Source organism: Staurois parvus, unplaced genomic scaffold (assembly GCF_062004578.1).
Source record: "Staurois parvus isolate SC_StPar_1 unplaced genomic scaffold, SC_StPar_1.0 ptg001704l, whole genome shotgun sequence".
NCBI classification, from domain to species: Eukaryota; Metazoa; Chordata; class Amphibia; order Anura; family Ranidae; genus Staurois; species Staurois parvus.
The window spans coordinates 237,929-253,895 of record NW_028319500.1 but is presented as its reverse complement, the minus strand read 5'-3'; the positions used below and the strand labels follow the sequence as shown (position 1 = coordinate 253,895).

Below are 15,967 nucleotides of genomic sequence, written 5' to 3'. Positions count from 1 at the left end.
GAGTAGTCATCAGTTCGGGTCACAGGAGTAGTCATCAGTTCGGGTCACAGGAGTAGTCATCAGCTCGGGTCACAGGAGTAGTCATCAGTTCGGGTCACAGGAGTAGTCATCAGCTCGGGTCACAGGAGTAGTCATCAGTTCGGGTCACAGGAGTAGTCATCAGCTCGGGTCACAGGAGTAGTCATCAGTTCGGGTCACAGGAGTAGTCATCAGCTCGGGTCACAGGAGTAGTCATCAGCTCGGGTCACAGGAGTAGTCATCAGTTCGGGTCACAGGAGTAGTCATCAGTTCGGGTCACAGGAGTAGTCATCAGTTCGGGTCACAGGAGTAGTCATCAGTTCGGGTCACAGGAGTAGTCATCAGTTCGGGTCACAGGAGTAGTCATCAGTTCGGGTCACAGGAGTAGTCATCAGTTTGGGTCACAGGAGTAGTCATCAGTTTGGGTCACAGGAGTAGTCATCAGTTTGGGTCACAGGAGTAGTCATCAGTTTGGGTCACAGGAGTAGTCATCAGTTCGGGTCACAGGAGTAGTCATCAGCTCAGGTCACAGGTTCAGTGAGAGTCTTGTGTCATGAGGGATAGGATTCTGCAGCTGTGGAAGAAATCCTGATTTGGTAATAGGAGGTTTCCCTCTTCCTCTCAGATCCTATTTCTGAGATGGTATACAGCAGAGGAAGGCAACCCTTGGGGAACTACAAGTCCCATGATGCAGTGCACGTCTGAGAGCCACAGGCATGACTCCCGGAGGCATGATGGGAGTTGTAGTTTCACCACAGCTGGAATGTCAAGGTTACTTACCCTCGCTCTATACCAGGCGTAGGCATTCTCAGCATTCCAGCTGTGGTGAAACTACAACTCCCATCATGCCTCAGAGGTCAGACCGATGGCTGTCAAACTTGCAATGCATCATGGGACTTGTAGTTCTGAAACAGCTGGCATGCCAAGGCTGCCTGCCCTAGTATAGGAGCATGCATAGGAATGAGGGTCTATGTTCTGAGGTTTGTGCCTGTCTGGAGGTCCTAGAGGTCCAGTTCCGGGACAGACTCGGCGGGTTACCAGCAGCAGATTGTGTTTGTGTGTCTCTCGGTAAGCAGATCACCATATAAAACCAAAGCTGAGATTCAGTCTTCCAATGCAGATTGTACAGACCATGCCTAAATACATGATCAGATGACACCATCCCAGCAGCACCGGTAGACTGGCACCTCCATCCTGACACCAGATGCAGAAATTTCCTCCCCGGGGTGCCGCAATACGTTTTGTGCTGAGTCACGGATCTTCTGTCTCTGATTTCCGTGTGTGGCAGGTCTCCGCTCCTCTGGGGCTGGAAGCCATATTTAAAGGGGATCTCATACAAGAAAGATTTAGGCGTCCATTGCAGCTTTGTCCTGTGCAAATTCCTCGGCTGTCCAGTTGATGGGTTGAGTCTCTGACCTGTAACAGGAGAGGAGGAATTCTTTTCTGTTACGTGATTGTCAGGACTGATGCACCAGCCACACAGGGCAAGTTGACTGACATTCTCAGGAGGTGAGCAGTGGCACATGACAGGCCTCCATTTTCTTCTGCCAATCACATGTCACCTCCTTCCTGTTCTCTGCCAGTCCTGTCACACCTCATCTCTGTCCTCTGCCAGTCCTGTGACACCTCATCTCTGTCCTCTACCAGTCCTGTGACACCTCATCTCTGTCCTCTGCCAGTCCTGTGACACCTCATCTCTGTCCTCTGCTAGTGCCATGACACCTCATCTCTGTCCTCCTGCCACCTCATCTCTGTCCTCTGCCAATCCTGTGACAGTTCATTTCCATCCGCTAATCCCATGACACCTCATCTCTGTCCTCTGCCAGTCCCACGGCGCCTCATCTCTGTCCTCTGCCAGTCCCACGGCGCCTCATCTCTGTCCTCTGCCAGTCCCACGGCGCCTCATCTCTGTCCTCTGCCAGTCCCACGGCGCCTCATCTCTGTCCTCTGCCAGTCCCACGGCGCCTCATCTCTGTCCTCTGCCAGTCCCACGGCGCCTCATCTCTGCCAGTCCCACGGCGCCTCATCTCTGCCAGTCCCACGGCGCCTCATCTCTGCCAGTCCCACGGCGCCTCATCTCTGCCAGTCCCACGGCGCCTCATCTCTGCCAGTCCCACGGCGCCTCATCTCTGCCAGTCCCACGGCGCCTCATCTCTGTCCTCTGCCAGTCCCACGGCGCCTCATCTCTGTCCTCTGCCAGTCCCACGGCGCCTCATCTCTGTCCTCTGCCAATCCCACGGCGCCTCATCTCTGTCCTCTGCCAATCCCGTGGCGTCTCCTCTGCCAATCCCATGTTGTCCTGTGTGTGTTCTCTGCCCATCCCATGTTGTCCTGTGTGTGTTCTCTGCCCATCCCATGTTGTCCTGTGTGTGTTCTCTGCCCATCCCATGTTGTCCTGTGTGTCCTCTGCCAATCCCATGACACCTTCTCTGTCCTCTGCCAATCCTTTGTCCCCTCGCCCGATGTGTGACTTCCTCTGTTTTGTGTTGCAGTGAACTTTTGGGTGACAAAAGCGAGAGGAAGCGCCTCAAGTCTTCAGCCAATCCGAAGCCACCTGGAGAGTCGTACCGGGAGAATATGAAGCGGCTGATCCTGGAGCGGTATAAGGAGCTGGAATAAGCCCCGCCCCCTGCACCGCACATATATGTAATCATCCTGTTGTGTCTGTTCTGTACAATCCGTGTCGCTGCTATCTGTTTTTTAATAAATAATATTAAAATGATTCATTGATTTTTCCTTTTGTAACTTCTGAAAATCAGCACTGGAGGGGGCGCTGTGACGAGGTTTGGGTGCCCCCGAATTGTATCTGCCCTTCTAGCCCTTCCATCCCCAGCCTGATGGTCCCTGCCCCGCCCCTTCATTCATTGGACTTCAGTTCATTGAAACATGGCGGCTCAGCATCAAAAGTGGGCGTTACCTAGGGTGGTCTACATGCAAATACAGCCTGCCCAGTCACATATCAAGGCATTTAGATATTTGCATAACTCCTCCCAAAATCCAGCCCACAGATCTCAACAGTGAGCGTTGTCACCCTAAGACAGTGTGTTACTGGGAATAATCCAACAGGTGAAAAAAGTCTTCTATTGATGTCAATGGGAGGAATAGTGCCCCATAATTGGTGTCAGTGGGATGAATAGTGCCCCATCATTGGTATCAGTGGGAGGAATAGTGCCCCATCATTGGTGTCAGTGGGAGGAATAGTGCCCCATAATTGGTGTCAGTGGGAGGAATAGTGCCCCATAATTGGTGTCAGTGGGAGGAATAGTGCCCCATCATTGGTGTCAGTGGATGGAATAGTGCCACATCATTGGTGTCAGTGGATGGAATAGTGCCCCATCATTGGTGTCAGTGGGAGGAATAGTGCCCCATCATTGGTGTCAGTGGATGGAATAGTGCCCCACCATTGGTGTCAGTGGATGGAATAGTGCCCCATCATTGGTATCAGTGGGAGGAATAGTTCCCCATCATTGGTGTCAGTGGATGGAATAGTGCCCCACCATTGGTGTCAGTGGATGGAATAGTGCCCCACCATTGGTGTCAGTGGATGGAATAGTGCCCCATCATTGGTATCAGTGGGAGGAATAGTGCCCCATCATTGGTGTCAGTGGGAGGAATAGTGCCCCATAATTGGTGTCAGTGGGAGGAATAGTGCCCCATAATTGGTGTCAGTGGGAGGAATAGTGCCCCATCATTGGTATCAGTGGGAGGAATAGTGCCCCATCATTGGTGTCAGTGGGAGGAATAGTGCCCCATAATTGGTGTCAGTGGGAGGAATAGTGCCCCATAATTGGTGTCAGTGGGAGGAATAGTGCCCCATCATTGGTGTCAGTGGATGGAATAGTGCCACATCATTGGTGTCAGTGGATGGAATAGTGCCCCATCATTGGTGTCAGTGGGAGGAATAGTGCCCCATCATTGGTGTCAGTGGATGGAATAGTGCCCCACCATTGGTGTCAGTGGATGGAATAGTGCCCCATCATTGGTATCAGTGGGAGGAATAGTTCCCCATCATTGGTGTCAGTGGGAGGAATAGTGCCCCACCATTGGTGTCAGTGGGAGGAATAGTGCTCCACCATTGGTGTCAGTGGGAGGAATAGTGCTCCACCATTGGTGTCAGTGGGAGGACTAGTGGCCAATCACTGTCAGTGGGAGGACTAGTGGCCAATCACTGTCAGTGGGAGGACTAGTGGCCAATCACTGTCAGTGGGAGGACTAGTGGCCAATCACTGTCAGTGGGAGGACTAGTGGCCAATCACTGTCAGTGGGAGGACTAGTGGCCAATCACTGTCAGTGGGAGGACTAGTGGCCAATCACTGTCAGTGGGAGGACTAGTGGCCAATCACTGTCAGTGGCAGGACTAGTGGCCCACCATTGGTGTCAGTGGAAGGAATAGTGCCCCATCATTGGTGTCAGTGGGAGGAATAGTGCCCCGCCATTGGTGTCAGTGGGAGGAATAGTGCCTCGTCTTTGGTGTCAGTGGAAGGAATAGTGCCCCACCATTGGTATCAGTGGGAGGAATAGTGCCCCACCATTGGTGTCAGTGGGAGGAATAGTGTCCCATCATTAGTGTCAGTGGGAGGAATAGTGCCCCATCATTAGTGTCAGTGGGAGGACTAGTGGCCCACCATTGGTATCAGTGGGAGGAATAGTGCCCCATCATTGGTGTCAGTGGGAGGAATGCCCCACCATTGGTGTCAGTGGGAGGACTAATGGCCCACCATTGGTGTCAGTGGGAGGAATAGTGCCCCATCATTGGTGTCAGTGGGAGGAATAGTGCCCCATCTTTGGTGTCAGTGGAAGGAATAGTGCCCCTTCGTTGGAAACTATTCCTCCCACTGACACCAATGATGGGGCACTATTCCTCCCACTGACACCAATGATGGGGCACTATTCCTCCCACTGACACCAATGGTGGGCCACTAGTCCTCCCACTGACACCAATGGTGGGGCATTCCTCCCACTGACACCAACGGTGGGGCACTATTCCTCCCACTGACACCAACGATGGGGCACTATTCCTCCCACTGACACCAATCATTGTCAGTGGGAGGAATAGTGAGATATCACACAGATGTTACTGAGCAATGCAAACTAGACCTGGTGCATGTGTCATATTCACTGCTCATCACTTCAAATTCAAAGGTGCCTATAGCAGCCAATGTGTCACCGTGTTGTCCGTGACATTTATATGTTCACATGTATAGACCTCATGTCCTATCTGCATCACCAGCCTAGTTCTATGTCCCACCTGGGCTAAACCATCCAACTCCGGGCACAAGGGGGGGTCAATATGGCAGAAATAAAACTATCACTCCCCAACCTACTGGGCAAGACGTCATCTGTGTGCGGGAAATCTCTGTCACCGTAGGTCTGTGTAATACACAACATAACATGGAGTGCAGAGACAGGTCTGTGTCTGTCTGTCTCTCTGCTCTGTGTGCGCTCTGGCTGTCTCTGCTCTGTGTGCTGTGTCTGTGCTCTGGTTGTGTCTCTGCTCTGTGTGCACTCTGGCTGTCTCTCTCTGCTCTGTGTGCTGTGTCTGTGCTCTGGTGTCTCTGCTCTGTGTGTGCTCTGGCTGTGTGCGCTCTGGCTGTCTCTCTGCTCTGTGTGCGCTCTGGTTGTGTCTCTGCTCTGTGTGCGCTCTGGCTGTGTCTCTGCTCTGTGTGCGCTCTGGCTGTGTCTCTCTGCTCTGTGTGCGCTCTGGCTGTGTCTCTCTGCTCTGTGTGCGCTCTGGCTGTGTCTCTCTGCTCTGTGTGCGCTCTGGCTGTGTCTCTCTGCTCTGTGTGCGCTCTGGCTGTGTCTCTCTGCTCTGTGTGCGCTCTGGCTGTGTCTCTCTGCTCTGTGTGCGCTCTGGCTGTGTCTCTCTGCTCTGTGTGCGCTCTGGCTGTGTCTCTCTGCTCTGTGTGCGCTCTGGCTGTGTCTCTCTGCTCTGTGTGCGCTCTGGCTGTGTCTCTCTGCTCTGTGTGCGCTCTGGCTGTGTCTCTCTGTGTGCGCTCTGGCTGTGTCTCTGCTCTGTGTGCGCTCTGGCTGTGTCTCTGCTCTGTGTGCGCTCTGGCTGTGTCTCTCTGCGTGCGCTCTGGCTGTGTCTCTGCTCTGCGTGCGCTCTGGCTGTGTCTCTGCTCTGCGTGCGCTCTGGCTGTGTCTCTGCTCTGTGTGCGCTCTGGCTGTGTCTCTGCTCTGCGTGCGCTCTGGCTGTGTCTCTCTGCTCTGCGTGCGCTCTGGCTGTGTCTCTCTGCTCTGCGTGCGCTCTGGCTGTGTCTCTCCCCGCTCTGCGTGCGCTCTGGCTGTGTCTCTCCCCGCTCTGCGTGCGCTCTGGCTGTGTCTCTCCCCGCTCTGCGTGCGCTCTGGCTGTGTGTCCGCTCTGGTCATGTGTCTCCATGTGATGCATTAATAAAAGCAGATTTTTTTTTTTGGATGTTTTTATAGCAGAAAGTAAAAAATATTATTCCAAAATTTTTAATCTTTTTTTTAGATTATATCACAAAAAAAATAAAAACGCCGCAGTGATCAAATACCAGAAAAAAGAAAGCTCTATCTGTGTGAAACAATGATACATTTCATTTGGGTGTGGTGTTCCATGACCGCACAATTACTAGTTAAAGTAGCGCAGTGCTGCATAGCTAGTGGGCGGGGTCGTGAAGCAGGGAGGTGGCCAGTACAGTCCATACAGGTTGTATTGTTCCCAGCGTCTGCTGTTGGCTCCCCCTGCAGGATCAGACGAGGCACTGCACACAATGATTGGAATCGATCTCATACACAATGATTGATACATTTGGCTTTACAGACGATTCAGCAAAATCATTCGAATGACACCCAGATGTGGATTTCTTTACTCTTCTGCTCCCCTTTTAGGACTGTTGTGATTTTCTGCTTAGATGTCGGCCAATTGGCGCCCCTCTCTCCTCATATCCAGCGCCGCTCCCCGGTGTAGCTGTTGAAGAGATATTCCCGTCCCGTCACTGCGGACAGAGGAGGAAATCTGTTAATGAGGTGACAGAAAACACTTAACATCTCCATAAACATGGCAGACAATACGAGCCGCATGTAAACGCACTACTGCCTCCTATACCTCTGCTGGTCCTGGCTGTGTTCACAAATGTCTGACGCAGATCAGCCCCCTGAAGCAGCCTCTCACCTTGTGACTTCTTAAGTTACAATGTACAGTTTACTGTGTCTGATCACTGGGGGAGGGGAGACTGAGGAAATGCCTCCCCTCCTTCTACAAAGTTACAATGTACAGTCTGATCACTGGGGGAGGGGAGACTGAGGAAATGCCTCCTCATTCTACAAAGTTACAATGTACAGTCTGATCGCTGGGGGAGGGGAGACTGAGGAAATGCCTCCTCATTCTATAAAGTTACAATATACAGTCTGATCACTGGGGGAGGGGAGACTGAGGAAATGCCTCCTCCTTCTACAAAGTTACAATGTACAGTCTGATCACTGGGGGGAGGGGTGACTGAGGAAATGCTTCCTCCTCCTTCTACAAAGTTACAATGTACAGTCTGATCGCTAGGGGAGGAGACTGAGGAAATGCCTCCTCCTCCTTCTACAAAGCTACAATGTACAGCCTGATCACTGGGGGAGGGGAGACTGAGGAAACGCTTCCTCCTCCTTCTACAAAGTTACAATGTACAGCCTGATCACTGGGGGAGGGGAGACTGAGGAAACGTCTCCTTCTACAAAGTTACAATGTACAGCCTGATCACTGGGGGAGGGGAGACTGAGGAAACGCCTCCTTCTACAAAGTTACAATGTACAGTCTGATCACTGGGGGAGGGGAGACTGAGGAAACGCCTCCTCCTCCTTCTACAAAGTTACAATGTACAGTCTGATCACTAGGGGAGGAGACTGAGGAAATGCCTCCTCCTGCCTGCAGCAGACTGATGACATCATCTCCACCAAGGCACAGCCATCAAGTGGAGCTCAGGGATGGCCTATTATTGATAAAAGGCGGAGCTTTCCTGAATATTGATCAGAAACAATCTCATTGCTGTACATTGATGAGACGTGGTTGCCCTGGGTTACAGCACACTGCGGGTCATTGCTGTACCGGATCCTGGGGGACCTCGGCAGCAGAAATGATCTGAAATAGTCAGTTGATCGTCTTGGCCAAAGGAATGTGCAGTTCTAGGATGGCTAGCAGTGGTGGCCGCAGGCTGCGCTGTGGGCGGAGCAAACACTTACTTGGATCCTGAGCTCTGCCGTCAAACTGCTGCAAGAAAAGAAAAGAAGGACAAGTCACACCAATAATATCGCAGAGTATATAAGGGGTTGATGCTTTATACATCCGTATGATAATACCAGGAAGAAGGAGAATGTTACGTATATAGACCCCGCCCAGAGACCACGCCTGCTTCATTTCTGCAGAATTATCATTTGCAGAATCTTCCAGTTCAGGATTATTAGAGACACGTGTACATTTTTTCTGTGCAAATGGTACAAAAGGAATGTTCTCAGACTATATTCTCTGCGGATCGAATGTTATTCATTAGAAAAAAAAGTGAATGGAGAAAATACCACATTATGGCCACTGGATGGCGCTGAGTATCACAAGGAATGAGTATGCTCCTCACTGCCATCTAGTGGCCATTATGCAGTATTGTTCTTTTATGAATAACATTGGATCTGCAGAGAACATCTGAGATCATTCACAGAAAACAAATTTCCATGCAGTTCTATCAGACTAACAGCAATGCATTTTGTTTATTTCTGCATAAATGCACCCCCAAGCAGAAGCGGATCTGGATACCTATGTACAGGTCGGGGGACTTAATCTGCCCATACACGTATAGATTTTCATTCACCAATTTTCATTTCAAGAATATTCCTTTGATTTTCTAATTGGTAATGGGGGTCAAATCGATGTTCGCTTTCGACAGAAGTGACAGGAAAATTCGAAGGAAGGAAAACTTTTCTTGATCAAATTAATTTTCTGCCAGTGTCTGTGGTGATCGCTCAGAAGTTACATTCGTTATAAAGTCGAATGTTAAAAGCAAAAGAATTTTCTAAAGACATTCGTCCATTCATCGAATGTGCAAAGAGTTTTCGTATGACTTTTCTTGTGGGCGGGGCAATATTGATCCGGTTCACCTACCAGGCTTAGCGGGCTGACTGGAGAGACATCCTTCTTCTCCTTGGAAGGGGGAGGCGGCTTTTGGTTCTGGTTGGCGGGTGGCTCGGCGTTCCTCAGTGACCTGTAAGGAGGAAAACACGGGGTTGTCACCTGCAGCCGGACACAGAGGTGCGCCCTGGTCATGCCTTAGGCACGTTAGGTGTCCTTGGGGCCCCTGGGAGCGCGAGGCCTCGGGCGACCGACTAAGTTGCCTAATTAAAGAGCCGGTTCTGTGCGGAGCCGAACGATGCTTTGAGTTACTTCGTCTGGATCTGTATGACCGGCTAGTGACTCGTAGCAGCAAAGGCAGAGGATCAGCGTAGTAGCCAGGCAGTGCCCATAGACCGCATGCCAAGCTGCACCCCACCCCCAAGATGTATGAGCATTATGTGTCAGCAAAAATCCCCCCCCCCCCCCCCGAAAAAACACTAATCTGCACGCTTCCCTCCGAAGCATAAATCCCCTCTCCTCCCAGAACAATTCCACCCCCTTGATGAAATCCCCCCCCCAACACAAATCTTTGCTCCCTCTATCCCCCCCCTCCCAGCTCAAATTATCTTTCTGTCCAACCCCCCAAAAGAAAAATCACCCCTCCTTACACAAATTTTCTACCCCTCAAATTTCCCCTTCAAGAGCACATCCTCTCCCCCCACTCTAAATTCCCTCCTCCCAGCAAAAATTCCCCTTCAATCCCCCCTCCTAGTACAAATCACCCCCCCGGCACTTAAACCCCACAATCTCCCCTCCTAGCACAAATCCCCCCAATACTTAAACCCCAAAATCATCTCTACTAGCACAAATCCCCTCTCCAAAAAAAAATTTCCCTCCTAGCACAAATCCCCTCCCCCCCCAAAAAAAAACAATTCCCCTCCTAACACAAGTCCCCTCCATCTCTACCATTTCATCTCTTCTAGTACAAAACCCACAATCCCCCCTCCTAGCACAAATCCCCTCCCCCCAAACAAAATTCCCCTCCTAGCACAAATCTCCTCCCCCCCAAACAAAATTCCCCTCCTAGCACAAATCCCCTCCCCCCTCTACCATTTCACCTCTTCTAGTACAAACCCCCCAAATCCTCCCTCCTAGCTAAAATCCCCCCAACACTTAAACCCCAAAATCATCTCTGCTAGCACAAATCCCCTTCCCCCCCAAAAACAAATTCCCCTCCTACCACAAATTCCCTCCCCCCATTGTACCATTTCAACTCTTCTAGTACAAAGCCCCCAAATCCCCCCTCCTAGCACAAATCCTCTCCCCCCTCCCAACACAAATCCCTCCAAGTCACCACTCCTAGCACCCATCCCCCCCAAAAAAAATTTCCCCTCCTAGAACAATTCTTACCCACTGTTGCCCCCTCCCAAATTCCCCCTCCCAACAACACAAGTCACCTCCCCCTAATCTGCTGCCAGCACCCCCCCCCCCCCCCCCTTCACATGATACTACAATGCCCAGGGTAGCCACCCCTCCTGTCTTCCCCCTTGTTTTGGCAGCTGACATTGGAAGAGGTAGGTCAGCAATGGCTGCCCAATAATTCTTTCTTGACAGATTTACGTAAAACTGGACCCCTAATGCTAATTAAAGGGGCCCCAGAAAATTCAGAAGTGTCCCTCAGACCTCTTGCAGGCTTATGGGAAAGCCAGAGCATGTTGCTCTATAGAGAGACATTAGGAGGCGCAGCTTTGGCAGATAAGAGCCGCTGCTTACTCTGGGGATCTGGGAATTTTCCTTTTGGAAGTGGATTGCATTTGTCTGGATCTGATTTGTTGTAACATTTCACGTTTCTTTGTTGCAAACGAGCGACCAACGATGTACCTGACCCCAAGAACACTGGTTGTAGACCACTGAAGACCAAACCTGTGCTGGGGACTCCCTACTCCCTAAATCCTCATTTAATGCCACCTTTGCCAAAAGACGTGAAAGCAAACCTGCCGTCATCGCAATATTTGTATATAAAACCGAAAAATCGGTAGATATGATGACACTGAAACCCGTCGCCAAATACGACCAATCTTCTGGCCATGAGTTGGTGGAATCTCGGTTCCTTCCAGTGGGCCAAAGTTTGTATCTTTGGGCGCCAGTTATCGCTAACACCTACAAGTGGAGTCACTTACGGGTCCTGCAGGAGGGGCTCTGTAGCATCTTTCGGACCTTGGGCACATAACGGGTATCTGGAAGAAGAAATGGCGCCATTAATCTCCAGTGGGTTGAGATATAGAGTGCAGAATGGAGCGCGCCCACCATGGCCATCAGAAGAGACAATGCAAGATGGAAACTTGGTTCAGTCTTATTTATCAAATTGTGAGAAGAGCCCAAAGAAACCAAATTGTTCTGCTCGTCCCTAGGACAGGCCATCTGGTGTGGGTGCAAAACCGAATCCCCCAATCCCAGGTTTGCAGGATTCCATTAGAGGCCTGGCCTGCTCTGTCTCTGCCCTGCACACCCAGAACCTCCAGCATGCTTTTAAACTGCTTATGTCAGCCATTTTCATCCAGGGTTCCCTGGGGGTTCCACCTAAGGCTGTTAGGGGTTCCTTGAGATGTGGCTACTTAACCTCCCATTGGATGGTGGTGCACATTTCTGGAGCCAACACCACTTTGTAGAGCCGGCAGCATGACGCCAGTGATTGTTTTAGCTGCTGTAAGGAGACCATTCTGAGTTCTGACCATCAATGTAAGGGACATTCTTCTCACTGACCCCCAATGGAAGGAGCATTCTTCCCACTGATCACCAATGTAAGGAGCATTCTTCCCACTGACCCCCAATGTAAGGGACATTCTTCCCACTGATCCCCAATGTAAGGGGAATTCTTCCCACTGACCCCCAATGTAAGGAGCATTCTTCCCACTGACCCCCAATGTAAGGGACATTCTTCCCACTGATCCCCAATGTAAGGGGAATTCTTCCCACTGACCCCCAATGTAAGGAGCATTCTTCCCACTGACCACCAATGTAAGGAGCATTCTTCCCACTGACCCCCAATGTAAGGGACATTCTTCCCACTGACCCCCAATGTAAGGGACATTCTTCCCACTGACCCCCAATGTAAGGGATATTCTTCCCACTGACCACCAATGTAAGGGACATTCTTCCCACTGACCACCAATGTAAGGGACATTCTTCCCACTGACCACCAATGTAAGGAGCATTCTTCCCACTGATCCCCAATGTAAGGGGAATTCTTCCCACTGACCCCCAATGTAAGGGACATTCTTCCCACTGATCCCCAATGTAAGGGGAATTCTTCCCACTGACCCCCAATGTAAGGGACATTCTTCCCACTGACCCCCAATGTAAGGGGCATTCTTCCCACTGATCACCAATGTAAGGGGCCTTCTTCCCACTGACCCCCAATGTAAGGGGCCTTCTTCCCACTGACCCCCAATGTAAGGGGCATTGTTCCCACTGACCCCCAATGTAAGGGGCATTCTTCCCACTGACCCCCAATGTAAGGAGCATTCTTCCCACTGACCCCCAATGTAAGGAGCATTCTTCCCACTGACCCCCAATGTAAGGGGCATTCTTCCCACTGACCCCCAATGTAAGAGGCATTCTTCCCACTGACCCCCAATGTAAGGGGCATTCTTCCCACTGACCCCCAATGTAAGGAGCATTCTTCCCACTGACCCCCAATGTAAGGGACATTCTTCCCACTGATCCCCAATGTAAGGGGAATTCTTCCCACTGACCCCCAATGTAAGGAGCATTCTTCCCACTGACCCCCAATGTAAGGGACATTCTTCCCACTGATCCCCAATGTAAGGGGAATTCTTCCCACTGACCCCCAATGTAAGGAGCATTCTTCCCACTGACCACCAATGTAAGGAGCATTCTTCCCACTGACCCCCAATGTAAGGGACATTCTTCCCACTGACCCCCAATGTAAGGGACATTCTTCCCACTGACCACCAATGTAAGGGACATTCTTCCCACTGACCACCAATGTAAGGGACATTCTTCCCACTGACCACCAATGTAAGGAGCATTCTTCCCACTGATCCCCAATGTAAGGGGAATTCTTCCCACTGACCCCCAATGTAAGGGACATTCTTCCCACTGATCCCCAATGTAAGGGGAATTCTTCCCACTGACCCCCAATGTAAGGGACATTCTTCCCACTGACCCCCAATGTAAGGGGCATTCTTCCCACTGATCACCAATGTAAGGGGCCTTCTTCCCACTGACCCCCAATGTAAGGGGCCTTCTTCCCACTGACCCCCAATGTAAGGGGCATTGTTCCCACTGACCCCCAATGTAAGGGGCATTCTTCCCACTGACCCCCAATGTAAGGAGCATTCTTCCCACTGACCCCCAATGTAAGGAGCATTCTTCCCACTGACCCCCAATGTAAGGGGCATTCTTCCCACTGACCCCCAATGTAAGAGGCATTCTTCCCACTGACCCCCAATGTAAGGGGCATTCTTCCCACTGACCCCCAATGTAAGGGGCATTCTTCCCACTGACCCCCAATGTAAGGGACATTCTTCCCACTAACCCCCAATGTAAGGGGCATTGTTCCCACTGACCACCAATGTAAGGGACATTCTTCCCACTGACCCCCAATGTAAGGGACATTCTTCCCACTGACCCCCAATGTAAGGGACATCCATCTAACTGACCACCAATGTAAGGGACATTCTTCCCACTGATCACCAATGTAAGGAACATTCTTCCCACTGACCACCAAAGTAAGGGACATTCTTCCACTGATCATCAATGTAAGGGGCATTCTCCCCACTGATCACCAATGTAAGGGACATTCTTCCCACTGACCCCCAATGTAAGGAGCATTCTCCCCACTGATCCCCAATGTAAGGGGCATTCTTCTCACTGATCACCAATGTAAGGGACATTCTTCCCACTGACCACCAATGTAAGGGACATTCATCTAACTGACCACCAATGTAAGGAGCATTCTTCCCACTGACCACCAATGTAAGGAGCATTCTTCCCACTGACCACCAATGTAAGGGGCATTCTTCCCACTGACCTCCAATGTAAGGGACATTCTTCCCACTGACCCCCAATGTAAGGGACATTCTTCCCACTGACCCCCAATGTAAGGGACATTCTTCCCACTGACCACCAATGTGAGGGACATTCTTCCCGCTGACCCCCAATGTAAGGAACATTCTTCCCACTGACCACCAATGTAAGGAGCATTCTTCCCACTGACCACCAATGTAAGGAGCATTCTCCCCACTGATCCCCAATGTAAGGGGCATTCTTCTCACTGATCACCAATGTAAGGGACATTCTTCCCACTGACCACCAATGTAAGGGACATTCTTCCCACTGACCCCCAATGTAAGGGACATTCTTCCCACTGACCACCAATGTAAGGAGCATTCTTCCCACTGACCACCAATGTAAGGAGCATTCTTCCCACTGACCACCAATGTAAGGAGCATTCTTCCCACTGACCTCCAATGTAAGGGACATTCTTCCCACTGACCACCAATGTGAGGGACATTCTTCCCGCTGACCCCCAATGTAAGGAACATTCTTCCCACTGACCACCAATGTAAGGAGCATTCTTCCCACTGACCACCAATGTAAGGGACATTCTTCCCACTGACCCCCAATGTAAGGAACATTCTTCCCACTGACCACCAATGTAAGGAGCATTCTTCCCACTGACCACCAATGTAAAGGGCATTCTTCCCACTGACCTCCAATGTAAGGGACATTCTTCCCACTGACCCCCAATGTAAGGGACATTCTTCCCACTGACCACCAATGTAAGGGGCATTCTTCCCACTGACCCCCAATGTAAGGGACATTCTTCCCACTGACCACCAATGTAAGGGACATTCTTCCCACTGACCACCAATGTAAGGGACATTCTTCCCACTGACCACCAATGTAAGGGACATTCTTCCCACTGAGCACCAATGTAAAGGACATTCTTCCCACTGACGAACCTTGTACACAGGGCCCAGGTCAGCAATCCAATGGCACCGAGGAGCAGTACTCCAGTGATGGTTATCATCACCATGAACCAGGTGTCAGGCTGCCAGTACGCCAGCGTCTGATTCACAATTTTTGTTTGATTCTGTGGAATCTGGAAACAGAAAACATTACAGAAGTTTACCTGAGTGAAAGAAAAACTTCCAACCATTACATATCAGCTGTCTCTGTGCTGCCCCAGTGTGGCAATAAAGCAGATTGCAGAACGTTGGCGGTTCTTATAAACGGTGGCCTTGCATTCAATGACTCTTTATGAATTCTGCTTTCTATTATAATGATCAGCTTTGAGCCATTGCCCTCTGCTGGTTGTTACTCAGCACTGCAGTTCAGGACTCTGCAGCGCACACCTGCCCTAGTCAAGAAAGCTTAAATAGATTGCTGGATATTCAACAGGTACCTGATCAAAAGGTCAATCTGCTGATTCTCTGGATACAGTTCTGTCTGATATCTGACTGCGCATGGACCAAAATGTACTTCTGATCATTTCTTGGAACAAAAAAAGTTACTCACGGGTGTTGTGATTGTGGTGGTGGGCTGCGTGGTGGTCCAAGGGATAACGGTGACGAACACAGTGGCGGTGGTGCTGTACTGCGGGGAGGCCGTACTGTCCGTCACCAGGACGAGGAGCTCATAATTTACGGGGTCATATACACCACCGTCGGTGTTAAAGGAGAACGGGTCGTGCATGACGTCATTGTTTGCCATCCAAAAGCGGTTATTGGTATTTCCTGTAAGAAGAGAGGAGGTCATACACAAAAAGGAGATGTTGGTAAAGAGAACCTGTGACTGACAAACATTGCGTGCTGGTGCATCGCTCGCCCACTGAACATACAATTTACATATCAGCTTCCCCCTGATTACAGGGCT

At 50.6% G+C, this 15,967-nt stretch overlaps 2 protein-coding genes across 3 annotated transcripts in view; one reads left to right on the top strand and one right to left on the bottom strand.

Moving 5' to 3' along the window:
* Nucleotides 1–2,740, top strand: part of LOC149434693 (RNA-binding protein 6-like) — a 45,812-nt gene extending 43,072 nt beyond the window's left edge. The window contains 1 exon segment of the mRNA XM_089663518.1: nucleotides 2,511–2,740. Coding sequence (XP_089519644.1) covers nucleotides 2,511–2,637 — 127 coding nt within the window. The 3' untranslated portion in view covers nucleotides 2,638–2,740.
* A 3,718-nt stretch (nucleotides 2,741–6,458) lies between these two features.
* LOC149434692 (cadherin-related family member 4-like) overlaps nucleotides 6,459–15,967 on the bottom strand; it is a 46,630-nt gene continuing 37,121 nt past the window's right edge. For both annotated transcript variants that reach the window (XM_089663514.1, XM_089663513.1), the window contains exons 15-20: nucleotides 15,611–15,828; nucleotides 15,055–15,194; nucleotides 11,245–11,301; nucleotides 9,116–9,215; nucleotides 8,206–8,233; nucleotides 6,459–6,977 (exon numbers count right to left, since the gene is read on the bottom strand). In XM_089663514.1, the coding sequence (XP_089519640.1) occupies nucleotides 6,922–6,977; nucleotides 8,206–8,233; nucleotides 9,116–9,215; nucleotides 11,245–11,301; nucleotides 15,055–15,194; nucleotides 15,611–15,828 (599 nt within the window). In that variant the 3' untranslated portion in view covers nucleotides 6,459–6,921. The remainder of the gene's footprint in view (nucleotides 6,978–8,205; nucleotides 8,234–9,115; nucleotides 9,216–11,244; nucleotides 11,302–15,054; nucleotides 15,195–15,610; nucleotides 15,829–15,967) is intronic.